Source organism: Equus quagga, chromosome 22 (genome assembly GCF_021613505.1).
Source record: "Equus quagga isolate Etosha38 chromosome 22, UCLA_HA_Equagga_1.0, whole genome shotgun sequence".
In the NCBI taxonomy this organism is placed as follows: Eukaryota; Metazoa; Chordata; class Mammalia; order Perissodactyla; family Equidae; genus Equus; species Equus quagga.
Genome location: NC_060288.1, coordinates 35195847 through 35223603, shown reverse-complemented (window position 1 = coordinate 35223603; position 27757 = coordinate 35195847). Strand labels below are relative to the sequence as shown.

The following is a 27757-nucleotide window of genomic DNA, read 5'->3' as shown; positions in this document are numbered from 1 at the left end:
ATGCCAAATGATTAATTACGTGTTTGTCAATTCATGTTCAGATAAGGACAGAGAGAGATACCCACAAAAAAACCTTCTGCCTAAATGTCATTCCAGCAGATAAGTTTGATGTCTAATTGATCTTCTATTGGACCTAATATTGATTTGATGTAATCAAATTTGATACATGGCTCTACAGTAATGGATCATTTCTGCAAGATTTTAACCATAAAAAAATCAATTTCAAAACTATTATAAGTACTATATCTCCCATACTATTGAACATCCTGAATTAAAGGCTAATAATAACAAAACATTACATCTTATTTTTGAAAACTCTCTTCTTTTCTCCTCTGTCCCTCAGTTGGTTTCTTTCTGCATTTGGCTTCCATCCTTTTTGAGTCTAATCTAAATTGAATGACACTCCTCATGATTATCAAACAGAAAGTGGAATGAAAACATTCACAGAGTAATTTTTTTGTGGGACCTATGGACCTGAGTTGTAGTCAGAGTTTGGGGAATCCACCTTGCTATAGACTGAAGTCTGCATCCCCCTAAAATTTACTTATTGACATCGGAACCCCTAAGACAATGGTGTTAGGAGGTGGGGCCTTTGGGAGGTGATTAGGTCATGAGGGTGGAGCCCCCATGATGAGATTAGTGCCCTTATAAGAAGAGAGAGGAAAGATGATCTCTTTCTGCCACATGAAGATACAATGAGAAGGCAGATGGCTATCCATGTGTCAGGAAGGAACTCCTTACCAGACACTGAATCGGCTGACCCTTGATCTTGGACTTTCTAGCCTCCAGAACTAGGAGAAATATATTAAAATCACCCAGTCTATGATATTTTGTTATAGTAGCCTGGACGATCTAAGACACACCCTGTGTCTGAAGCCTACATCCTAGGGGTCTGGGTCTACCTCTCTGTCCTCTCCAGATGCCATGGGGCAGGGTCATTGCACAGAGTAGACGGACTATTGTTACACGGGCAATCAGTAGGAAGCCATAAAATGGTCACACTGAGGAAGCAGAGGAAGGTCAATCTACAATGTGACTTTTAAAGATTTTTATTATAGTTAGTTTTTGCTTATTTACTAGTTTTAGTGAAATATTTATCATGAATAAAACCTGTGCAGTAGCTCAATATACCATCCAGATAAAAATAGAGTTGGTTGAACTAAGGGTACTCCGGATGTCCATCCCAAGCTTCCACCTCCACCAACTGCTATGCAATGGGAAAACAAATAAAATACACAGATTCCAAACACCAGGGCAAAGAGCACCAAGAGAGCAGGTTAGTAAGAACAGCACAAGAAGAGGTCACTAGGAATGAATAGAAAAGGAAATCCAACAGGTTGACAGTCTTAAAAAGAGCAGGATGTGTGGGAAGGACCACACTGGAAATAAACCCACTTGGGCATCTCCACGGATCCTACTGATCTGCATTTAGTGGAAAGGCAAACCCATAGTGACACTATGGCAAAGTAAATCCTGTAGCAGAGGTAAAAATGCAGCCATGGGGGAACAAAAAGAGGGAACACCTACCGTGCCTGGGGGAGTCAGGAAAGCCTTCATATGGTGAGTCTCTAGGCTCAAATAGGGCTTTTGCAGGCAAAGAAGGGAGAGAGGGGACTTCTAGCAGAGATGCATAATGACATGTGCAAGGAATGGCGAGGTGGTCCTTTTGGCTAGATAATGATGAGCGGCGCCAAGGAGAAGACACCAGAGCTGGTAGGGGATATTTTCACTCATCCAACAGCTGTTGACTGAGTGCCTACCATGTGCTGGGCATATCCATATGGAACCCACATAGACATGGTCTTCACACTCTTGTTTTCCTTGGAAGGATGCACATCTTGCCCTAAAGCTATTTTATTCTTCAGACCATGGATGATCAGGAACATTTTAATGGGAAGATGACAAGACCAAACCTCTATGTCCCAAGGATCAATCTGGTGTACCAGACTGGAGAGGTAAACCAGAATGGAGAGAGAAACTGGAGTCCAAACCCCTAATAGTGGAACACCTTTTAACAAAGAAATCTGGAAGGTCCAGTCTCAGATGGTGACCAATGAGGGCGAAGAGTAAGACAGATTTGAGACATGTTTAGGAGATAGCATCAACATGACATTCGTCCCCAAACAATGTGAAGCCAGTGTATATTCTTTCTCCCAGCAAATACTTTTGGAAGAAGAAAAGGAGAAAGAGATTAAACAGGAAAAGCAGTTTATAGAACCACTTCTCCGGAACTGCTCCGTTCTCTCCTCTCCTTCGTGCTCCCTGTAACTGACATATCAATCCTCATATAGAAAGAAAGAGGACTTACAGACAGAGTTTTTATGGCTACTGTCCTTGCTGGGCAGCATCTTGACTCCTCTTGACTTCAACTCAATTGCCTTTTTCACTGGAAGAAACAAAATAAAGCCATTAGTAGGTAAGACTCAAAGAGAAATCATAAAATAGTGTCTTATCCTCACAGTATTTCCAGTCATAACTTCTTTCCTACCAACCTCTGGAAAATGGGACATGTTCTAAGAGGTTAATGATGCAAAGCAAATGAAGTATAAGAGCTTGTGAATAATTAACGCAAGGCTATCAAACAGCAAGATCCTATCTTGTAATAGCAGCGTCAGAAGCTAAAAATAATATGTGATGCAGTTTACATTCTACGCCCAAACATGCTTACCTCCAGCAATGGCAAATTCTATAAATCATTATCACTTTACCAAAGCATACAGTCAGATTGCTCTCTCACCTTAGATGTACTGACTATAGAGTTTTCTAAATTTGCTATGTTCATGAAAAATTTTAGATGAAATTGAAAATTGCCATTTCACTTATTCATATATTCATTTAATCATCCAAAGTTTAGAAAATATGTATTGTTGGAGAGGTTGTATGGGAAAAGCATGATCCACATGATGGGGATAAAATGTTAAAAAAAAAAAAGCTCTTATAACCTATAGGCAATATAAACAAAACATATATGATCTGGTTTCTACAGTCACAGTTCTCAGATTTAAATGTTTCTTGACTTTTTAGGTCCTGCATTCAATATTTTAAGAAGTACCACTTTTTCTGATTGTTTCTGGAAAAAAAGTGTGGAGGCATTTGTTTAATTTAAACGCTCCTGTTTTAAATATTAACATTATTACTATTTTAATTTAAACATTTCTGATTCACGTACATGAGACGGGACCTAGAGCAACTGAAAGCTACTTCCGTTGCGTTCTGCCAGCTTGAGTGTGGAAGGAGTGGAGGGTAGAGACTGAGGCATGAGGACCACTGGAAGGGAAGGAAGCTGAAAATGCCAAGAGCCCTGACCTGGCCTACAGATCTGGGTTCAAATCTTTGCTTACAATTCGGTAGCTATGTAGCCTGTTAACTCAGATTTATCTGTAAAATGGCTATGATGGTTCATTTTCTGTGTCAACTGGGCTGGGCTACAGAGTGCCCTGATATTTGGTCAAAGATTATTCAGTGTGTTTCCGTGAGGGCGATTTTTGGATGAGATTAACACTTAAATCCATAGACTGAGTAAAGCAGATTGCCATCCTTAGTGTGGGTGCGTTTCTACTGATCAGTTGAAAGCCTGAAGAGACCAGGAAGCTGACGCCTTCCTGAGTAGGAGAGGATTCTTCCTGCCTGGTTGCCTTCATTCTGGGGTGTGGATTTTTTTCCTGCTTTCAGATTCAGACTGAAACATTGACTCTTCCTGGTCACGAGCCTGCCAGCCTTTGAACTGGAACTACACCGTCAGCTCTCCTGGGTCTCTAGCTTGCCAAATCACCCTGAAGATTTTGGGACTTCTCAGCTTCCGTAATTATGAGAGCCAGTCTTACAAAAAAATTGATATATCTAAAAATGTATGATATATATACGTCTATATATCATCCTATTGGTTCTCATTCTCTGGAGAGTCCTCACTGATACATTGGGCATGCTGATACAGAATTCAGGAGTACAAGAGTTATATAAGGCTGAGACATAATAAATGTACCATCTTTAACAGAGGACCCTGGACACAGTAGGCTCAGTACATGGCAGTGTTTATTACTGCTTTTGTATCACTTGCATGCCCATGGCTGCACTAGAAGTCGCCCCAAGAATTGCCCTTTGGGACCGTCCTTCCATCACCGATGTTACTGAACATTTGTTCCCTCTCCATGCTCTCTTCTTTCTGGTCACTGGATTTTCTGGCCCTCTGGGTATCACATCTCAGTGGCTCTACCTCTGAGAATCCCTCATCCCACTTCTCATCTCACCTCATCAAAGGGACATTTGTATAATAGCTTATATTTTAGAAAGCATCTTCAAAGACACTATAGTGTTTACTTCCCCCCACAACCTTCTGAGGTGGGTATTATGCCGAGTCTTACTCGTATCAGGAAAGCAAGGTTCACAGACTGTTGAAAGTACATTGGGATAAGATGTGGGATGTGGATTCACATCTTCTCACTCAGAACCCAACACCTTTCCATTGTGTTCTACCAGCTTGAGCATGGAAGGCATGGGGGGTAGAGACTGAGATATGTGGACCACCGGAAAGGAAGGAAGCTGAAAATGCCAAGAGCCCTGACCTGGCCATGATAATCATCTGAGTGCCACAAAGTTAGAGTGAAAGGAGAGTATATTGATACTTTTATTTCTTTTCTTTCTGCAGTAATAGGATAAAAGCTGATTCTCTCCCATCTCCCACCTCCCTCCTAAACGGCAAGCTGTTGAATTCAAGGAAAGAAGCAATTCACCCTCATGTTGGCATTGACATCTCCTTTCCATGGCTAAGGCTTCACTGAAGAAAAGCTCCCCCAAGGAGAGAATTACAGGAAGCTGCTTTGGAAGGAAGGGGAGGGGCTGGCATTTGGGAAGATTCTGGGGTGGTGGAGACAAAGCTGTGCCTGGGTGAGGAGGGCGACGAGGTGGTGGCTTTCACCAGAGCTGAGATGCCTGACAACTACAGTACAGGTAAGCTGTGGTGGAAGGGCATCTGGATGTCTGGGAAATGGTCGCCAAGGCACTGAGAATAAGGGGAGGCTTTCTCTGATGGAGCCTGTGGTCAAGCTGAGACTGAGGGATGGCCTCTCTGCGGGCTCCTGGGACAGCAGATGTGAGATGTTGAGTAGAAGAGGATTAAGGAGCACTCCCACGGTGGGGACCTGTGCCGTGTCTGAGACAACAGTTTGAGGGATGATGGAATGGAACGAGGTGCAGGTGGTGGGGTACAGCGCAGTGTCAGATGTGATTGGACATAGGTGCTGTGGCTATTGATCTTTGTTTGGGATATAATTCATAACCATAACACCAATATAATGGCAAGTTGGTACAATTTCTACCCAAAAGACTATTGAATTATTTTTCAAAATGTTCTTATTCACCTGATCTCTTTCTTGTGATGACTCTACATGTTTGGTAGGATAAGCGAGATACAAGTATTCCCTTCTTGCATGATCCAAGGGGTCTGGCCTTGGATTTTTGAATCCTGTCCCCATTAATCTAGTCACATAACCTGACATAGCACTTAAATACTATAAATCTTGGCGATGAAATCTTTTCAAATGAGTATGAATCCTTTTCCTGAGTATTTCACTAGGTGCGCAGGGGGAAAACAAGGGTGTGAAGGGAGTTTATAAACTTGGAGAGCTCTTCCCAACAGCGTGGATTAGAAAAGAGGAAATCAGCCCAGTGTGGTTATGTAGCTCAAACCGATCATTACAGCCAGCGCCACGACTAGATCACGGGACTCCTGATGTTCAGCCCACTCGTGGTAGACATGGAGATGCACCAGGCAGATGCCCCTTCAGGAAAGGACTGGCCAGTGGGTAGCCACTTGCTGTCCACCCCTTTCAGGGGATGCTCAGTTGTACAGTCACTTTGCTCAGGGTCATAGCTTCCAGGGGCAGCCACAACAAGGAGTAATCCGTGTGAGGGTACACAAGCCTGGAAGAGGCCACACTGAGAGTTATTTCAGCTCAAGCACCTGTTCCTCACTTCGGCTGTTCTGGACCTCCATGAAACCTGACCTCAGCTTCCGACTACCACTGCCTCCTCCCCCTTCCACGGGTGACAACCCCAAAGGACACTCCCCAGTGAGCATCCTGCACTCTAACATCCATCCAGAGACTGCTTTCCAGAGAACACCCGCAGCACCCGGCGTCTTTCTTCTCCCTGCTCATTCTTCTTACTTCTCTCCCATCCTTATCTCTGAGCTGCAGTGATAAACAATGCAGGAGGGGGAACATGAGATCTGGAATCTGTTCTCACTCTTCACAGTTCTGTTGGCCACACATGGATCTCCTCTATCAGATCTCCCCAGAACAATGCTGTAATTGGAACTGGCAAATGCCTTGATGTGTGTTTCCCATCCTTTCAGCTTTCTTGTGCTGAAATTAGTTCATCTTGAAGTTACTCAGGAGAGAGGAGATGAATGCACAATAAATAACAAACAGGAGAATCAATGGGAGATAATAAAGAGCATAAAACTCAAAGCAAATGTCACCCAAAGTAAACAGATAAAACAAACAGGACTCGATGCTCTCAGAAAATAAAAAGAAAAAATGAGTAGCCTTCAGGGTGTGATAAAAGTATCTGAACACACAGGACTGATCTGAGAGTCTAATAAATTCCATAATTTTGAAAACAAGTGTATGTAGCCGAGTGAAGCTCATTTCCACAGGGATTTTTTTTTTTTTTCAGTAAGATGGTGCCGTACTGCTGCAGACTATCCCCTCCACTAGCTTCTAATTTGTTTCAAGTTACTACATCTTTTTATCGGACAGCACTAGTTCTTGGCAATGTTGTAAAGAAAGGGAAGTTGACTTGTGCATCCTCAAGGGCCTTTCTCTCATGGCCTCCCATGAGGCTTTCTTTTCCCCCTGCGGAGTCCTCCTGCTCCTCCCTCCAGCTCCCCCTGGGCTGGGCAGAGGGATTTCCACTTAGAAAGAAGGATACAGCAGGGAGGGAGAGAGTGGGGCAGACAGATGAGGAGCTGCAGGAATCCCCCCCAGAAAGACCAGTCACCCAGGGAAACTCTTCCAACAGCCTGTAGTTTTCCACGGATCAAAATTTAGCCCATTCATTCTCAAATCTTGGAATGAGTGATAAAATCACTCTCTGTGATTGATAAAAATGTGAATTCTTGGGTCCAATCTCAGACCTATAGAATCAGAAACTCTGGAGCTGGCCTTCAAGCTTCATTTTTCCTTTTGAGCCCAGCTACCCAGTTGTGTTTTTTAAAAAAAAATTTACTTTGTTTTCCTTTCTCTTCGTTAGTTTATTTTGGGGGGTAAGAGGGCATTCAATAGATGCAAAAATTAGAGTTTGAGACTCACGCTTCTGTCTTGGCTGAATAATTCCCAGTAATTCAGATTCAACAAGTTCAAATAGATAAAATCAACCCCCTTTTCTTATAATGACATTTAGGAAGGTGTAAAATTCTGGAGGCAATGTTTGTAGATTAAAGGTAGAAAAGATTGAAAATCACAGCAATAACCATACCTAAGGGATACATTATTTTGTTTCCTTTACTTTTTCTTCCTTTTTTTTCACTACAGCAGCTGCTTTCACTATAGTCTCTGTGGTTAGGTTAAAAGCCACTTTCTTTAGGCAGTCTGAAAACATGAGGGAAGCATCACTACACTGACATGACAACAGTTTTCATTATTATTTAAAGAGGCAATGAGGTAACAGATCGATAATACTGTTTCTACATGATGCAACTACTTTCTCTCTCCTTTGCATGGAGAATGTCCTGCTCCTTCAATGGCCACGATTGGCCCCTATTCGAGCTCAGTCCTGGATCCCTCCCGGGTTCTCTGCCCGGCCCTCGGCAGCAAGACATCAGACCTCTCTGAGGTCCCCCTGCTCATCAGACCTCCTAGGAAACCAACTCGGATCTTCTGCTCCTGATTCCCCAGAACTTCCTGTACCAGAGGAGAGGACTCAGCGTCTAAAACAATGCTTTACCTATAATGGGGAGCTAAGGAAATTCCAAGGTAATAAATAACATGCAAAATTGTTTCAAACAAACTTGATTTAGTAAATACAGGGTCAGAAGTCATTGAGAAACCACAGATGAAATTGTTGGACCATATGTACACCAATTATGACAAAACTGAAGAATTCGGGCTTTGGAATTCAAAATATAAACTGTGTTTATTGGACTTATTATTGACTTGGAGGATTATCATAATCTTACTAATGCCTCTCCAGGCTAAAAAATTCCCATCTAAGCAGTACACCAAAGATTCACACTTAGTGATGGCAATAATAGTGAAATCCTAGGAAATCCTTCGACTTGCAAGGGCTCACTCACTATAAATATAAGATGTATAAACTATTTAAGTATATAATATATATAAATGAATCTACTGAGCTTTATTATTGTCATAAATCTTCTCTAACTTAATTTTCTTACAATTATTTAATCAATAGCTTTCCATTAGATTTGATAAGTAAGCAATTACATTCTGTAAGTTATTGAAATCTTTTATATTTACATTGTCTTTTTATAGCATCACCTTAGTAAATATGATTTATTTAAAATTCCAGTATTTATGTTAATTTATTCTTGAATTGAGAGAAAATGGCATTCTTCAGAAAAAAAATATTTTGGTTTATGTGTCGTTTGGGATATTTTCTGTTTTCCTTTATTATTGGGGAAACAACCCCTAAACTTCTTTTACAGTATCTCAGAGAGTTTTATCAATCTTTCTCATTTTGAAGAGAAAAATAAATGTTTTGAAAATCATACATCTTGAAGAATTCCAGGGTTTTTCATTCTTTCACCTACTGTAAACCTCACTTTTTTTTCCTAGGAGCATTTACACCATAATCTTTTAGGAATGGTTTCAAAATATTCCAATGCTTCCTTAATAGATCCAATTACATAGAACTTCCCCAAACTGTTTAACATTTCTTCATTAGATTTTACGTGTTTATATCGCAGAAGAGTCACCAAAATTCAGATCACTTTACATTTTTAACGCACATTTAAGAAATTTTTAAACTACATATCAAAGTGTCTCTGTAGTTAAACAACCATTAAATAAGAATAACAACAATAAACAGTCATTAAATATCTAAGTGTTGACCCAATTTCCTATTTTCTGTTAACAATTCTTAGTGTAAGTTTCATGCTGATGCTAGTAGAAGTCGGTCGAATCACGTGCTCTTATCGTGGCTGTTCCCACAGATGATGGAGCCGTTTCCTTGTCAGCAACCGTGTTTGCACTAGAGCTCATCACCTCGAAAACAGGGTGTCATCATATTTTCCACCTTCTGCATAATCACTTTTTTCTTTCCTGCTTGATCAATCCCATTATTACACAAACACGCTGTTTCACTTCACATCTCTATAAACCAAGACCAAGCCAACAAGAAAGAAGCCGGCATGCAAACAAGCAGACGGACAGAGCCCTGTCATGTCCACACTCCCCCACAGCTGCCACTGTCCCTTTTCTCCTAGGAGAAGAGGGACAAGGAGGGGAAACTCCTCCAACCCACTGTTCTATTTGTGTAGCTTCTCAGTCTCTCTTGAATCTGAAGACAGCCTTCAGCAAGGTCAGCTGTGTCTTCCCTGTTGTCGGTCTTCTGGCTGGTTCTGCAGGCTCCTCTTTAGCTGTGATACACTTAGCTCCTCCACACACCGTCTGCCCTCCGCTTCCAGAACCCCACACTGCTGGTTGCCCTCCTAAGTCACTGGCTTCTCCTTGTTCACAAGCCTGAATGTCATCATGTGATGCTTTAGTATGTTCTGCCGCATATTTAAACTTTCCTTGTCACTCCATTGGCCACATATCCAATAGAAGTATGTGATCATCTAATAAAATATATTATTATTAATGAGCAATAATTTTAAAAATTACTATGCACTTGACACGATGCAAAGTGCTTTATATACATCCTATTTAATTCTACCACAATGTTATAAGATTTATGCTATTATTACAATCATTTGCAGAAAAATATTGAGTTACGGAGAAGTTAAATAATTTATTCCAAGTTACGCAGCTTGAAGTGGTAGAGCCATTATGAGAGCTGGCAAAGTCCAATTCTGGAATCTGCCTGTTTCACCATGAGGCAATGCTGTCTCCTTTATAGATTATACCACACTAATTTTGATCACACTTTAAATTTTAAAATTTTCTCTTTATAAAAAGTTTATTGCATTATACTTAAATAATTATATACTAGTAATCATGTCTTCTCATAATACTAAATTTTTCAAAATCAGAATTTGATTAATTGGCTCTTTAAACAATCATCTAAGAAATCTTTTAATGAACTTGTCTGTTAGTTGCTTAAATATGGTTTAAACATCTATTGGTACTAATCCTGCCATAACAAAAGATATGCACTGAGTCACATAGTACTGATTGTGTTGTCCTGGTCTACAGAATACTTTTATTTGTGATTGTAGCAGCAGATGGACATTGCAGAAAATTTGGGAAAACCTAAAAATTATCAAGAAGAAACAAAAGTAACTGCCCGAAAAATCACATCACCTAGAAATGACCAATGTTATCATTTTTTAGGTTTTTATTTCCAGCTCTATGAGCATTGTATATATAAGCGAATAGGGAGATAGAGGTAGAGACACACATGCGGTATTTACAGAATAAAAAGAAAACTGTAAATACATTTTTATTCTGTTTTCAGCATTTTTCCTTGTCATTACATAGCTTACTTTTAAAATCTGATTTATGGAGGCCATTAAATATTAAAAAATACTTTTAATGGATTAAAATCATAAATATATTTTAAAAACAAATAATATATTATTATGTTGTATGAACAAATCATAAAGTATTTAATTCCTCTACTATTAGACATTGGCTTTTTGCTTACTTCTTGCAACTGTATATAACACAAACACCTTTTTACCACATCATCAAACTCTGATCAGTTTCATGGAATAAACTGCTAAAATTAGGATTCTTTGGTCAAAGCCTTTAATCTAAAAGTCTAAACTGGTTTTTAGAAAAGCTGTACCAGTTCACCTTAGCGGTTGTATTTAAGAATATCTTAACAATAGCACCTTTTGTCAACATGGAGTTTGAGCATATACAAGAAAAATCTTACTGACTTGGTAGTTAAAAAATGCTATCTCATTTTTGTTTTCATTTAAATTAATGAATGCACTTATTCATTTATTCTTTGAGACAAATCTTACTACTGCCTCGTGGTCTATACATTATTTTATGGGGAGTTTAAGTGTTATTACAATACATGTTTTTAATCTAGAAATAATTCTTGTCTTGTCTTTGCTAGGTTATTTTGCCAGCAGCTCCCTTTAAGCTGATCCATATTCAGGTATTCCTACTTTTTTATTAAATTTCATGATGTCCTTGAACATGGACCCTTCAGGAAACTGACAACCAAGTTTTAGGAACTAGATTATCAAATTTCATTGTTACTGTTTATTGTTTTCTATCAGCCAGCATTCTTTCGTTGCTTGGGGAAATAGTCCTTTCTAAGCTTGGTTATAAGTGATCTTTGGCATCTGAAAAGTCACAGATATTTATTTACTAAACTTCACAATGTTAACAGCTTTATTGTTGATATTCCTTGTTGATTGGTTATCAGAATCATTCACTCTAACATCACTTAACAGCCCTATGAATTGAAAGAAAAAACTTTTTATATGTGAAGTTATACTGCTGCACAGATGGTCATGTCTAGGTAGCTGAAGAATTAGTGTGGGATACCCACAAACACTTTGTTGGTGGATCCTTTACCAACTTAAAGGGTAATTACAGTAAAATGCTTAGTTGGAAGGCAGGCTATTAATTTTGTCTCCATGTGCTTAACAAATCACGGATTTAATTAAATAATACATCTCCCTGTGGTTTAAGTTGTTAGAGATAAGAACATTGAGGACTTAGCTTGGAACATGTTGGGATGAAAATATTTTTTACTTAGCTTTGTAGTGATACATTGCGTTACTCCACAGATGTCATTTCAGGCCATTTCCTCCAAAACAGAGGTGCATAGGTGGGGGCCAAGGGATAAGAGAGGGGAGAAGGAAGGGGGCACCAATCAGGGACACTTTGGAGAAAGGGAGAAAAGCAACAAAAGGGGTGAGATGATGTGCCCAGAAAAACAACTTTTCTGCTGCACCATCTTCCCTGAATTTGTTACCAATGTCACCTCGCTCCAGTGGGACTTCAACCCACATTCAGAAGGAGCTGCAAGGACGGGCCTATGGGTGGGCCTCATACTCACAATCCATCCCTTCCTCAGAGGGTTCTTTTCTGTTCAGTGTTGCGGATTTGAAATGAAACTGAAGCTGAGTGTTCAACAGCACATGCTTTATTCAATGGCCAGAGAAAGGAGAAGCAGGAACTAAGTTCGCAAATCAACATCTCTGCTCTTGGGGAATTAAGCAGCTGTTAAGGGGTCAAAGTAATGAAGGGGAGGAAAATTCAATTATTTGGGAAAATGGGCAGGCTTGTCTGGGGAGGAAGGGTGCCACCTCTTTTCTTTCTTTATTTGTTTATATCCTGCCATCCATTACCATGGCGGTTGTAAACTGTCATGGTGCTTGTGGGTGTGTTCCATAATATGGTGATGTATTACAATGAGTGTATAATGAGCTGTAGTGTTTTTGTCAGGTCTGGTGGGACTGCCATGTTGCCTTCAACCAGTCAACCAGTTTTAACTGGTTTTGACTATATGTCTCAGCTATCTCCTCCGTCCTCTGTGGTTTCCTATAAGCGAAAGAGAACGTGTTAGGCTTGTTCTGAGCAGGGTTTTGGTTGATGTCTTATGGGGTTGGTGGGTCAGGTAACAAATTAAGATGTAGAGAACATTCAGAGGGCTGTAAACAGAATTGTCCTGGATAATGTACACATTCCCATAAAGATTTTGTGTCTCCTTCCTTTAAGATAGTCTTCTTGTTTACATTTCATTATGTGAAAAGATTTCCTACTATACTTTTCCCAGGCAAGCCACCAGGGCTCAGCAGAGAGGAGTCTCTCCTAGAATATAAAGATCTGAGCTCCAGTCTCACTCTTGAACTTTTCTGAAATCTTGAGCAACAGCCCTGTTTTTTTCCTCATCAATTAGATGAAGGGTTTGAATTTTAAAGAGCCTAATATTCTATTTTCTCACTCTTGTTCTAGGCAGATAATGCAGAATAGAGGAAAGCAGTTGGTATTTAATTCAGAGCAGAGTTCCATATTCTCTCTACCATTTATTACAGAGCAGACATTGGAAAAATTAACTTCAGTGTTTCTTGTGAAACGTGAGCCTAACAGTACATCTGTTGCAGGACTATTGTTAGGAACAAACAAGATGTTCTAGGCAGAGTAAAAAGCATGCTGCTGGGCAGAGATCTCAGCTGAGGTTGAACAATGGCAGGAGCATCATTCACAGAAAATATACTCTGGTCCTCTCCTGGGCATACGGTATGCATTAAATAGATGTTGATTACCATTCACTTCCTCCTAGTCTACTATGGTCTGAATGTTTGTGTTCCCTCAAAATTCATATGTTGAAATCCTAGCCCCCAATATGATGGTATTAGGAGGTGGGATCTTTGGGAAGTGATTAGGTCATGAAGGTTGGACTCTCATGAGGGCATTAGTGCCCTTATAGAAGAGACCCCAGAGAGCTCCCTCCCCTTTCACCCCGGGAGGACACAGGGAGAAGAAAGCTGTCTATTACCCAGAAAGCAGAACTCTCACAAGGCATCTAATCTGCCAGAGCCATGATCTTGGACTTCCAGCCTCCAGAACTGTGAGAAATAAATGTTATTGTAAGCCACCCTGTCTGTGGTATTTCGTTATAGCAGCATGGACAGACTAGGACATATACTGAGGGCAATTCCAGTTTTACATTTTAACTCTTGCATCTTTTAACAGGAAAAGCCTCACACTTACACAGTGTGGATTTGGGAGTTAGATGGGAGATCTAATCATTGTTCTGAGGCTCAAGAAAGATGCCACCGTGGCATGTTAAGAGGTCCTTAAACTTCAGGTTCCTCTTCTGTTTAATAAAGATGATGTCCCCTGCCTCACAGAGTTGTAGTGAAGAATGAATGAGATAACAAATAAAGTAGGTGCCATGTCCGGCCCATCGTAGGCGTGCACAGTGCTTGAAAAATGCTTGTTTAGGAGGGGAACTTCCAATTTGTGATTACATTCATTGTGAAGTGTTACTGTCTCTTTTCCTCACCTTTGTCCCTTAAACTTCACCACACACAGCAAGCTGGGGAAGACACAAACTCCCTGAGCAGAGTTCTTAAGGTATTAGGACCACATCCTGCCATGCCAATTTCCAACAGAGAAATTGGCATGTGCATATCATTCAATAAACCAATAATCAATCAATCAATCAATAAACCAAATAACATAGAAAAGAAAAGGCAGTTATTTCTAGATTAAAAAAATATCATAGTAACAAACTCCCTATAAAATAACGTATAGACTATGAGACAATAATAGCAACATTTGTCTCAAAAAATAAATGAATAAGCTCACTAATTATTTTAAATGCAAATGAAAATGGGATAGCATTTTTCAACTACCAAGGGAGTAAATATTTTCTTTTAGATGCTAAAACTCTGTGTTGGCAAAGGTACCATAGTCAAGATATTGTTATATACAAATGGGAGGTGAACTGGGGCAGCTTTGCTAAAACTCATTTAGTGCTATGGATTGAGAACCTTCACCAAAGAATCCTAATTCTAGCAATTTATAGGAGAAAAAGGAGGGCAGAAGAAAGGAGGGGAGCTACTGGCACATCACTTGGTGAACTCCTGGTACCACTCCTGCCTCTTCTGTTTGTGAGATTGGTTGAAGCTGATCACTACGGGAACCGCCATGAAAACTATTTGCATAACTGCTTCAATATAATACAGGTGTCCTTTCAGACGCGGTGAGGGCCTGTTAACAACAAATCTCACGACATACGTTTCTTTCCTGCTACTGCAAACCTTTCAATGCCTCTAACAGCGACGGTATTCACTGGGTGCTGACACTCTCAAACAGGGATGGCATTTCACAGTGGGAGAGAGCTCATGGTATTTGTGGCCAAAGTCTTTATTCTTTCATGCAAAGAATAAAAGCATATTTCTCTTCCATGACCCATGGGAAAGCTCAAATGATACCTAGCGGTAGGCATGTAAACGGAACCCTGGGAGACCTACTCCATGGGGCAGAGTTGTAAAGCCTTCAGCAACTGACGCTGTTCAAAGCAGCCCCACATGAGGTGAGGATCTGACAGTTGAGCCGTTTGAATAATGGGAGGACTGGGCTGCACTAAAAACATCTCTTTCTCTCTCTAGCCTCTGCACGATCCTCAAACAAATGCTTTTTCGTTGGTGAGATTCCTAAGTCCCATCCTTTTTCTTCTTCTGTAAGCAGCTCTGCCCCTCAGACCCGGGCAGCACAGGCCTGTGCTCAGGTGTGAGCACGTGGGTGTGATTGTGGATTTCAGGGGTGAGGATGGATGGGAACTGATTCCCAACATCCCTAGCCCAGCTTTTTATAACCAGTCCTGTCAGACGACTCACCGGGTTTACCCACAGAACAGCAGAAAGTTAACTGGCCACCGTGGGGCTGAGTTCATCATTTTGGCTTCAGCCACGAGACAACTGACAGCAGTTGCATAGCACAAGAGACAAATAAATTCTTGTAATTGTTTTGGTTTCTGAATTCTAACGATATTTTCGGTTTAAAGTTGTTTCCTCCTACTCTACTTTTTCCTTAATTATTCTAATTTTGTAAGTACTATTATTTTGCTGTTTCCCCCCGATGTTTTTGGAAAAGCTCCATTAATTTCATTAAGTGGTATATTAAATCATACTTAATGTAGTGGAAAAAGGAGACACAAATGTAAACTCCTTATATGGGAATAAGAAAATTTTCTCTGAACCATCCTAAGCCATTTTTTGAGAAATTAATTACAGGATATTTTCTGAGAGGAGCTGTATGAAGAAATAACAGAGAATGAAAAGTTCTCTTTAGCGGCTGAAAATTTCTGATAGAAAATACTGATATATATAAATGTCACAGAGACTTATAGACACCTTCTTCTTTCCTCCTCTCCTACCGTCACCAAAATCCCCCCAAAACTCCAGCATAAAAGGAGTAGATTTAGTGTGTGTTGTACATTTAGGAATTTGTCAGAAAATCAAACAGTTATTGTAAGGGAGGACAATGCAGATATCTTCACCTTTGAGAGGCAAACATTTGCAGGCAAAAACATTTAGATGTAATGACATCAAACTTCCATAAAAGTTAAGATGAACTTGAAAGTGACTTTAACAGCTTGAAGACACAAGAGCTAAGGCATCAACATATTGATTAAGCCACTAATCTTGACTAAATATGACAGTATTTGACCCAACCTAAAACACATCTGGAACCATTCTTTGATAAAAAGAATCTGCTCTCTTATCTTTGAACTTATCTCTGATCTATAAATCTTCTTACCTCTTGCCAATCGTCTCAAAATACTGCTGTTAATAACTCACCTTAGAAGAGAACATGGTGGGAGAAGCCCCCATTCATAAAACTGTTCAGTCTAGGCATGAATTACCTGTGTTGTAGCACAGCGTTCCGTAAATTGCTCTGAAATAGCTTTTTTAGATTCTAGATTATGAACTAAAGTTCTTTTAGGTTAGGTTTTCTAATTAGACCATTACACAAAATAGATAACTTTTAACTTTGTTCTATGTTCTGAACAACTGGAAGAAAAATCTAGCATATACTGAGAGGCAGCCGACTAGAAAGAATAAGGTTGTGTAGGGAAATAAGACTTGGTTTGGCATGTGTTGAGTCTGACATGCCTATTATTTGATGTGGAGCTAAGAAGTTGGTTACAGGAGCCTGGAGCAAGGAGAAGAACTGGGCTAGAAATACAAATTTGGGGATTATTAGCCTACAGATGCCACTGAAAAGCTGGAAAATAGATGAGATCAACTACGCTAGTGGCTCTTAAAGAGTGATGCACTTGCCTGGGGTCCCCAAGTCCTGTCGGGGGCTCTATTAGGTCATAACTGTTTTCTCATTCATATTAAGAGATTAGTTGCTTGTTTTACTGTGTACAAAAACAGTGGTAGGTAAAACTGCGAATGCCTCAGCATGAATCAAGGCAGTGGCATCAAACAGCACCCATAATCATTGCATTCCTCATGACACTTAAATTCACTTAAGAATGCAAAGGACGAAGCAGTGAAAATAGTTAATTTCCTTAAATCTCAACCTGTTAGTGCATGTCCTTTCAGTGTTCTGCTTGATGAAAGGGGAAGTACTTATAAAGCACTTCTGCTAATAGCAAAGTATGGTGCTTGTGTTGAGGGGAAATACTTATTCAATTCTTTGATTTCAGAGATGAACTTGCTGCCTTTTCATGGAACAACATTTTTACTTAAAAGAAAGACTAACAAGTCATGGTGAACATACTACTTTTTGCTGCTGCATAACAAATTACCACAAACAGCTTAAAACAGCAACACTTTATTGTCTCACAATTATTCAGGTCAGAAATCCTGGTGCAGCTCAACTAGGTTCTCTGACCTGGATCTAATATTCAAGGAGTTCGCCAGAATAACTCCTCAATGGGGGCCCTTGGGAAGAATCTTCTACCAGCTTCAATCAGGTAGTTGGTGAAATGGAATTGTTGTAGTTGTTAGACTGATGTTCCCATCCTCTTGCTAACTGTTGACCAGGGGTTACCCTCAGTTCCTACAGGCCACCTGCCACTCTCTGCCATGTGGCCCCATCCATCTTCAATGGAATAGAGAATCTCGCTCATGTTGTATCTCTCTCATGAAGACTATTTTTGCAGGAAGAGCCCCTTGGAAGGGCTCATTTGATTAGGTCTGGGCCACTGAAGACAATGTCCCTTTCTGAAAGCCAACTCTGCGTATACCATAACCTGATCACAGGAAGGATAGCTCATCATTGCACTCAAGGGGGAGCATTATAAAGTCATGGATCACTGGGGCCATCTTAGAATTCTATTGATCCATCCTCAGATATTCAGATTTTCACAGTTGGGTATTTGGTGATATTTAATTGAAAATGAATAATTAGCTATCATTCATTGAAAAATAACTGGATAATATTTTTGCTGATGATAAAATTTGAGTTTTTAAGCAAATACTAGAATTTTGGAAAACTAGTATCTGCCTCTGTGACGTTTACAACTTCCCAATACTTAAAGACTTTTTTGATGAGATAGGGAGTGATATTAACAAATGTGATTTTTAAAGATATTGTAAAGTATCTATTTTGGGGGGGAGCGTATTGAAACCAAGAAATGGAAAATCTGAATAACTCAGTGAACCAATAGTTTCAAAATGACCCACGCATGATGCCACAGAATCAGGCAAGGGTAAAAGATTCATTCTCAATGCAAGATTGACCAATGGATTTTACTGTAATAGAATATTAAAAAGTATTTGTATGATTTCGGATTGTACATTGCAACTAAATTTTAAGAAAAAGCTATTTATTAAGTTTGGTATAGTACTAAAGAATATCCACTATTGGCTAAAATGACTAGTAAAATATTCCTCTATTTTCCAACTATCTACCTCCATGAACCCTGATTTTCTTCACTGACTTCAACCAAAATAACATAGCCCAGCATGTTCGATATAGAAGCAGATATGAAGACCAGCCTCTTCCTCCAAGCCCAATGTGAAAATGTGTCACAAAAATGTAAAATGGTGCTATGCCTCACACTACTTTTTTTGTCTTAGTTTCTGAAAAATATAGTTATTTTCATAAAATTTATTATTTATGTTAATTTTCATAGGTTTCTTATCGACATTTTAAATGAAGTTCCTCAGAAAGACAAGTATACATAAGCTTGTGCTTAAGGCACAGTTGGGAGATCTGCATAGATGTTCCAGGTAACTGCAGCACGGCCATCAGTCCTGACACACTGGAAGGGAACGTGCGAGTGAAGGTGAGTCAGTCAGTCCTCAGCTGGGTGGGAGCTCCCTTCCTTCTGGATACTACCACCCTTACAGGGTTTTTCACATAAGGATAGTATCAATGGATATATTAAAAATTAAGGATGCTTAAGAAATTGCAACTCTTGTGTACTGTTGGTGGAAATGTAAAATAGCAGCTGTAGAAAACAGTATGATCGTTCCTCAACAAATTCAAGGTAAAATTACATATGCTCAAACAATCCCACTTCTGGGTATATATCCAAAAGAAAGTAGGCTATGGAAGAGATATTTGTACACCTGTATTCATAGTGGTATTATTTACAATAGCTGAAACATAAAAGTAACCCAAGCATCCATTGACGGATGGATGGATAAGCAAAATGTGGTATGTACATATGATGGGACATTTCTCAGCTTTGAAAAAGAAGGAAATCCTGACATATGCTAGCACAGGACTGAACCGTGAGGACATTGTACTAAGCGAAGCAATCCAGTCAAAGAAGGACAAATACTGTAGGATCCCACTTATATGAGGTACCTAAAATAGTCAAATTCATAAAAGGGCTGGGAGAGGGGAAATGGGGAGTTAGTGTTTAATGGGGGCAGAGACTCAGTTTGGGACAATGGAAAGCGTTCCAGAGACAGATGGTGGTGATGGTGCACGATAATGTGACTGTATTTAATGCCAGTGACCTGTACACTTAAAAATGGTTAAGATGGTAAATTCTATGTTATGTTTATTATACCACAATTAAAAATAATAACTAAAAGTTAATGAAGTTTAACCCCTTTTCTTGCCAAATAAATATAAACTTAGGTTTGAATATGTTCTAATGGTGCTTCGCTGGAGTGATTGGCTTGTACATCAACTAAGGAAAAGGGCATCTGCTCTGGAGACCACCACCCCGGAGCAGTGGTAGAAGGATCACGGTTAAAACAAAAAGGAGAGACTGCAATCAGTTCCCTTGTAATCCTGCAAATCATATACTTTAAACTGATCTGAATGATCAGCCCTTAGTCAAAGAGCTGAAGCATTAAGACGTCTCAAATGTCAAATGCGGTGTTTATTCTGAGCACAAGCTGATCATTCCCCCTAATTTTTCTAACAATCTTATTCCTTTTATTCAAGCAGATGCGTGGACCCAAGCAGGACTGTCGCATCCACGTAGTTTTAAATCTGCCATCTACTGCATTTTTTTTCTATGAGCTCTCTTTCTACTCTAAACCTCTATGATCCTAAAATTGCTGAGCCATCCCTAGTCTTACTTTCTTCGGCTATAAAATGTAGAACTGAACTGGATATTACATTAAATGCTGACCAGTGCTCAAGTGCTTTGACTCCTTTTTTTTTTTTCTTTTTTATTGTCCTGTGATGTAAGCATACTGTAAACTGCTTGTGCCAATCCTGGCTGCACGTCAGAATCACCTAGTCTCTTGGTGCCTGCCCTCAAAGACTCTTGACTAGTGGATCTGGGATGGGCATGCTACCCTCTATATAAATACTTCTTCTTTTATCTCCCTCCATTGCCCCTAGAAAGCAAACAGTCCAGTATGTCTTTATTTTGTATATATTCTTGCAAAATGTGGATTTCTGCTTTGCGCACAGGCATTTGGGTTTCTGTAAATGACAGTTACAGCCTCACGCTATTCCTTGCTTTTCTCACTCATCACTGTGTTTTAACAGCCATCCCTGCTGCCACTCTTGTACTTGATCTATTTCTCCTTCTCACTGCAGAGCACTCCTTTTAGCCAGCCACCCACCTGGAGTAGATGGCCAGCTTGCCTGTCACTCCACACCACCACAAACGATGCTGAAGAAATAGCCTCAAACAGCACTTTCTGGCCCCATGTGGAGATTTCTCTGGGATGTACACCTAGGAGGGGAATTGCTGGCCCATGAGGGACATGTCACTAAGTGGGATGGAGGGATCCCTGAAGGCAGTGCCATCATCCTGCCATTGGCAGTGTGTGGAGGCCCCACGTGCCCACCTCCCATGAGCCAGCTTTCTAAGTCTCCCAGTCAATGGGGATGGGTGATTGTCCATTGTTCTTCTAGTTTGCACTCCTATGAACTCTAAGAAGTTTGAGCATCAGTTTATATGCTAGTTGGCTTTTTGGGGCTCCCTATTCTCAAAATTTCCCGTTCACTCATGTCCCTTGCTCATTTTTCATATGGGGTTGCTATCTTTTTCTTTTCTTTCTTTTTTTTGTTTAACTTGATTTATTATTTTCAGAAACATAGCATGACTCTGCTGTAAAAAAGAATTGTCTAAATTGAGACTCTGTGGAATTTTCCCCCTAATGTCAAATGTGCCATGTGTAGCCGTCCCTGACACAGGAAGGGTTAATAATCACTGGAAAAAGCTTGCCAACAAACTGTGACCCGGAGGTGAGAAGGCCGGTTAGCCAATGACGGGTAAGACCCCCTGGGGGGCAACCTAAGCCAGGCGGCGGCCGCCCGGGGGCACAGATGGAGAAATGATATCGATATCGGGAGCAAGAGGGACCGTTGCCTAAGAGACCTTGCCTGCTCCGAGATAAAAATATAGGAGCACAGCAACAACATGATAATATCAAAACAGAGGCCAAGAGAGGGCTCCTTGAGAAATCACTAAGAATTCTTGGCATTAGCTAATTACTTCATCCAGAACACCTGTGTATGTTTAACAGATGTAAGCTATGTATATATTGAAACGCTGGTTATAATAAACTCAGAGTGGCCATCAGCCCTCTCCGCATCTATCCTGATGTGTACATTGGATTGCGACACCGACACCATGTACTGCATTTTTAACCATAAACCATAAAATAATGTGAATTGATGTCATCAAAATATTAGTGAGGTTACTGTGGTAGAATATGATGCACCTGTCTTCTGAGGAAAGTCCTCCAAATCAACCAGCAACACCTCGAATCCAAGATCTGGTAATAATATTTCTCCATGTGGACTAAGCAAGCCAACCAGAGAAATGCAATTGAAGAACACAAGTGGACAATCTTTCAGAAAATCATGCTGTTGGCTATTTGGTAAAGTCTTTGATGATGAGATTTACTACCGCTGAAGATGTAACTGCTGTCTTAAAACCACTCCAGCTTACAAAAGTGCAGTCTTCCCTATCTTTCTCATGTGACTAAGTGTTTTTACCTACTGGCGCGCGTGCCACATGGAAGTAGATGCTATCTTCTGGTGGACTTTGGAATGAGACCTTTCAAATCTAGTTCTGTCACCACTCACTACCCCAGCCTCAGTTATCCTCAATAAGTCCTTAGGCTCAGTTATCAGCACTTTAAAATAGGAATACTGTCTGCAACTACAGTAAATGTCCCTCACACTCTTGGCAATGGAGGCAATAGGTTATTCCCAGCAAAGAGTTCTGTAGAATCAGCACAAAAGAAAGTCAACTTTTAATTAACTTGACAGTGACCAGAATACACTGGGACTGTAAGACTGCAAGATAACTGGCTTGAGTCCTTGGTACATCTTAGTATAGAAGAATGAGTGAGACACAAAGGGAACAGTGAAAACGAGACACAACTTTCTAACATATTTTCCCAGGATCTCGTATCATTGCTTCCATCAAAGTTCAGAGGAGAGAGATCTTTAGTCCAGAGGCTTCAAGTATTTCTAGCCCAAAACCCTGAACCATTCCATCCCTCCCACCCTCAACCTCGGATTCCTCCCTTGCCCCTCAGACGTGGACATTTGCAAATGGATCAACTTAGAAAGAGATAATGTGGTCACCATGATGTCCTCTAGTACTTCCATTCCCTGAAATAGTGATTCTACCAGATAAGTAGGTAATGTGGCTTCCTCCTTGTATTCTTGGCTGCCCTAAAGGTTAGAGGAGAGGGAGAAAACATCTTGATCATATGGCCTCCCCTGCATTTACAGTCTCTGACTCAGTCATTGCTCTTTATAGATAAATGAGCATCCTGATGTATTCTCAGGCTCCTAGACAACTTAATTAGTGGGATTCAGGTACTCTGGGCATGATAACCATTGAGCACTGACAGAACAAATCTCTGGGTGCTCAGAGAAGATTCCATCCATGATGGCTTTCCAGACTCATTCTCCCTCAATTGGCTGATGTCTACTCTGCTCATACTTTAGTAGTAGGGATTATACTTGATAATTTGCAACCCCTAATGAGTGGCCTTGCAGACTCTGTGCTGTCAGTCCCTATGAGTGCACTCTTCTGTTATCCTCTCCTCCAAAACGCTGAGATTTCCTTCTAAGGGTCAGACCTTCCTTAGCATTTACTGTCTTCGCCAAAAGGCACTGCTCTTATTCCATTTTACTGACCTAGAAACTTGTCCACTGTTCCACATTCATAGAAGCATCCAGGAGCTCACTCAGAGATGAAGTTCTTAACCTATTATTATGATGTGTTCAAAAACAATACAATTTTTACTATGCTGGATATTAAGAAAAACACGCTAAAGGTGATAAGAGAAAATGATTTTAGTCATTATAAAGGTATAATAATTTACTGCTTCAAAGCCTCATTTCTTGCCAAAGGTTGCTGTTTATCTCTTTAGTATGAAAAAATTATTTCAAACGCAAACAAAATTAGAGATAAAAGTGTGCTGAACCCACATATACCCATCACTCAACTGCAATAATTACTAACTCATAGCTATTCTTTTTAAGCTATATCCTTAAAAACTTCCCTCCCAACCCAGGTTGTTTTGAAGCAAACCACAGACTATAAGTTCATAAGTCCATAAATATTTCAGTATGCATCTCTAAAAGATTAAGACGCTTTTTAAAATGAATAGCCACGATACCGTTATCATATGTAAACATACTCACAGTAATCCCTTAATATCATTAACTATCCAGTCAGGATTCAAATTTCCCTAATTACCTCATTTTAAAAAATAATCGAATTACTCATTTAGGATTCAAATAAGGTGTAGGTGTTGTAACTGGTTGATATGTCTCTGAAATCTCTTTCTTTTATAACTCTATAGTTTCTCTTTGCCTTTCTCCACTTCCCCATCCACTCTACAATTTATTTATTGAACAAAATGAGTTATGGGTTTTATGGAGTCCCACTCATAGATTTTTGCTAATCGTATTACTGTTGAGGTCTTTCATATGTCTCTCTGTCCTTTGAATGTCCTGTAAATTGTTAGTCAGATAAAGCCTTGATAAGATTTGGTTTGATTTTCTGGCAAGAATTCTTCATAGATATGTTTTGTACTTCTAATAAGAAGCACATAATGTATGGTTTGTCTTTCTTTTTGTGATTTTAGGAGCTACTGATGACCATTATCTAGGTCCATTATTTCATTAGGGGCTATAAAATGGTGATATGCTTTCTCCCCACCAGGCTGGATATTATCACAACTAGATTCACTTATTAAAATATAGTGCTGGGTTTATGAATATGAGCCTGGGAGTTACAAAGATCAAGATTAAATTTGGGTTCTGCCACTTAATAACTGTAGGTCCTTGGGCAAATTACTTAAACTTTCTATTACTCTCAGTATTCTAATTCAAAATGGTGTAATATTTGCATTAACCTCCCAAGGCCTCTGTGAGGACTATATGAGATAACGCACTCACTTCATTTTTGTTCTGTTGAAAGTTGATGCTGAAACAAGGACTTGGATGCATTACCTTTATTTGAGAATGGTCCTGGGAAGCACAAGAAAGGGAACGGGAACATGGAATGAGTAAGGGAAAAATATTCACTGATGAGCAAGAAGTAGAGGGAAGAAGGAGTGTGAGGAAAGAAGCCTTGAGCTCAGGAACCACTGACCTGGGCTGCAGGAGGTTCAGAGGCAGGCTGAGCAGGTACAAGGAGGTATCATCAATGGCTTCTACATGCATGTAAAGGACTTTTCTTGGTTCTTGTCATGTGAGAAAGGCTAAATCAAGCTTGGATACCATGCTGCTTTGTGTATGAAGGAGCTCAGAACACACACCCCAAATTACCCCACTGTGGCATATTGAGTACTTTGCACTGAAGACACTGGAGAAATAGCAGATGCAGGCAGAGCTCCCTGACTCCTCCTTTCTACCTAAAGCAGGTCACAAAATATCCCAAGAAGAAGATGCCGTCTCTGCACCAGGAAGAGAGAACAGTCTTGTCACCCGAGACTGGGAGTGGACATTAAAATGGACCCGGACAAACAAATCTACTGAAATACCCCTGAAATTGAAAACCGCCTTGCTAGAGGTGAATATATCAGGGATAAACTCTTGAGCCAACACAGCTAATATGGCTGATTGATTGGATTCAAGCTCTTTAGAATTTAATGTAAGATTATTAAAGATATACAAACTTTAGGAACAAGAGCTAAAGCTGCAAAGATGTACTGAAAGAAATTAGGAGTTACTGTCAACACCATCAGACCAGCAAAAATTGAGGAAGCAGAAATTATGAATGGGTAGAAGTGATGAAGCATTGAATTTGCGTATACAGGGTAGAGAGACCGAATAGGATGATCGGTAATAATAACAACAACAAGTATTGTGCGCTTATATTTTAGACATGAATCATCTAATTTATTTCTCACAACCTATGAGTAGGTTTCTATTATTATCCCTGTTTTGTAAATGAGGAAACTAAAGCTTAGGGTGGTTAAATAATTTTCCCAAAGTTATTCAGCTCCTACGTGGAAGAGCTGAGGTTTGAAACGAAGAGACTGACTCCAAACCCTTGCTCTTAATGAATTGGCAGAGGTTAAAGAGCAGTGGCAATATTATGGGACGGGTAGAACATACAGAATCTAACTTGGTTTCAGACAAATTGTCCCAGTTCACATGGAGCCCTCTTTTTTTCTTAAGGTTCTTGATTGAGTTTCCGTTCCTGGGGCCAGAAGAACTTAACAAAAATGGATACCACCAAGGAAAGAGGGCCTGGGAGGAAAGCTCCCAGTGGAAGCCTCAGGCAAGCTCCGAGTAAGGGCCACCAGTGGTGGTTGCCTTGGGAATAAGAGTCTCCAGGAGGAGACTAACTCTATCAATTCAGCAATTTGCCTGGGGCCACCTCACAGGGCAAAAACTTGATAGGACACTACTCTCTTTAGGAAAGCTTAAAATCTTTCTGCTAGAAATAACCTTGAGCAAGGCATTTAACCTTTGCTGATTCTGGCCTTATGGTCAATAAACTGATGAAGTTGTTTTTCCAAGGACTTTTTCAGTTGTACCTTTCAATGAAATTAAAAACGTACAAATCATACTTGATCAAGTCATTTCTCAGGACAGCAATTTAACCTAGAAAACAAAGAGAATCATAAACCCAATAGTGACAAATGGAAAATATTTCCTGAAAATCTGCACAACTTCTTAGAGCATTTCATAAAGGACATTGACTGTATGCTTGGGCAACACGCCATGAAAATTGTGTTTCAGCTACCCTCATCTTTAAGACCTTTTTAGTTAGATTCCTTGGTAGAGCAAAGTTAGATCCTAAACTGATTTTTTAAAAAGACAGAGAGAAAAAACAAGAAGACAAAAAACCTGCTAGATGAACTGAACCTTCGGGAATGAAACCTGAGAAGCGAAATGCAACCATTATGATTAAAAGTCGAAGTCCCAGGGATTGTAAGACGTGTCGTGTATTCAATTGTATCTTGCCTCATCTCAGATGTTTGTCAACAAAGTGATTCAAAATTATTTTGAAATGTATTGTAAACTGAGAATATATAACAGAGTTTATATTTTTATTCACAATCTGGTTCAGGCAGTAGGGAATTTTTAAAATATATTTTTGTTTAGGTGTGTGAGTGTATATCTACATGTGTGAGTATGTTTGTGTATATACATACATGCACACATGCATATGATAGTGAATAAACTCAGAAATATATACAAGCTGTTTAAAAATATGAAGAATTTTAAAAGTGAACTTATCATTGAGTTCCAAAGTACTAAATTAATATTTAATAAAGATACTTAATTATTTAAGGTTATTATGCTACTAACACACTAACATACTAAAACAGTTAATTGTTGCGTGTAACGGGAAGGCTGCATTTCATATTGAGAATTGAGCCGTCAATCACAGGTTCAGCCCTGGATTCCGTATTTCATCTCTTATTAACGCTCAGTTTACACCCGGTACCTGGTACATCTTATTCTCTCACTGCCACTCAACAGATTGATGAAGCCTATTGGACAACATAATACAACCATGGGTTTGCCTCTGACTAGAAACACTGATAATACTGATCACTTTAAAAGTATTTTCCATGGTAACTTGCCAAAAAGCGCTGCAGGTGCTTCTTCTGTAATCAGATCTCCTGGTGCACTGCAATTGGGGCATGAGGTGCTGATTACAAAGATGCATTGCCCCTGGATTCTACTATGAAAATTTGTCTGAAGCAGCTGCTGCTACAATAACAATAAGACAATATTAAGCAATCTTACCTCTCCAGCTAGGGACATAATTCTTCAATTACTTTGCTGAGCCCTGCAGAATAACCTCTGCTCTTATTCTAAGAACAACAACCTCTCCCCGGTGGTGTGTAATATGGAGGAAGGAGGAAAATTATATTTTTACTTCTTAGAATAGGTGGTATGGGTATGAATGTGAGACGAAACAAGGTAGCAGCTATGGCCCTGTGGATATACAGTCTTCTTGCGCAATTCTCATCAATAAGGAGCACCCTTTCAATTGACGTATTCGCAGGTCAGATGTCCCTTGAATAGGGCATGTGTTAATTGACATATCACCAATGGTTCCTTAATGTTTTCTTTCCTGGTTTGGATATTGAGTGAATACTCAACAAGGATCCTGTCAGAATTAACTGGCAAGACAAAAAAATACAGGGGCTGGCCCCGTGGCCGAGTGGTTAAGTTCGCGCGCTCCGCTGCAGGCGGCCCAGTGTTTCGACGGTTCGAATCCTGGG

General features: G+C 39.9%; 1 protein-coding gene across 1 annotated transcript in view; it reads right to left on the bottom strand.

The window, feature by feature from the left end:
• Window positions 1-27757, bottom strand: part of CSMD1 (CUB and Sushi multiple domains 1) — a 1825670-nt gene that overhangs the window by 646577 nt on the left and 1151336 nt on the right. The window contains exon 7 of the mRNA XM_046648453.1: window positions 2309-2386. Coding sequence (XP_046504409.1) covers window positions 2309-2386 — 78 coding nt within the window. The remainder of the gene's footprint in view (window positions 1-2308; window positions 2387-27757) is intronic.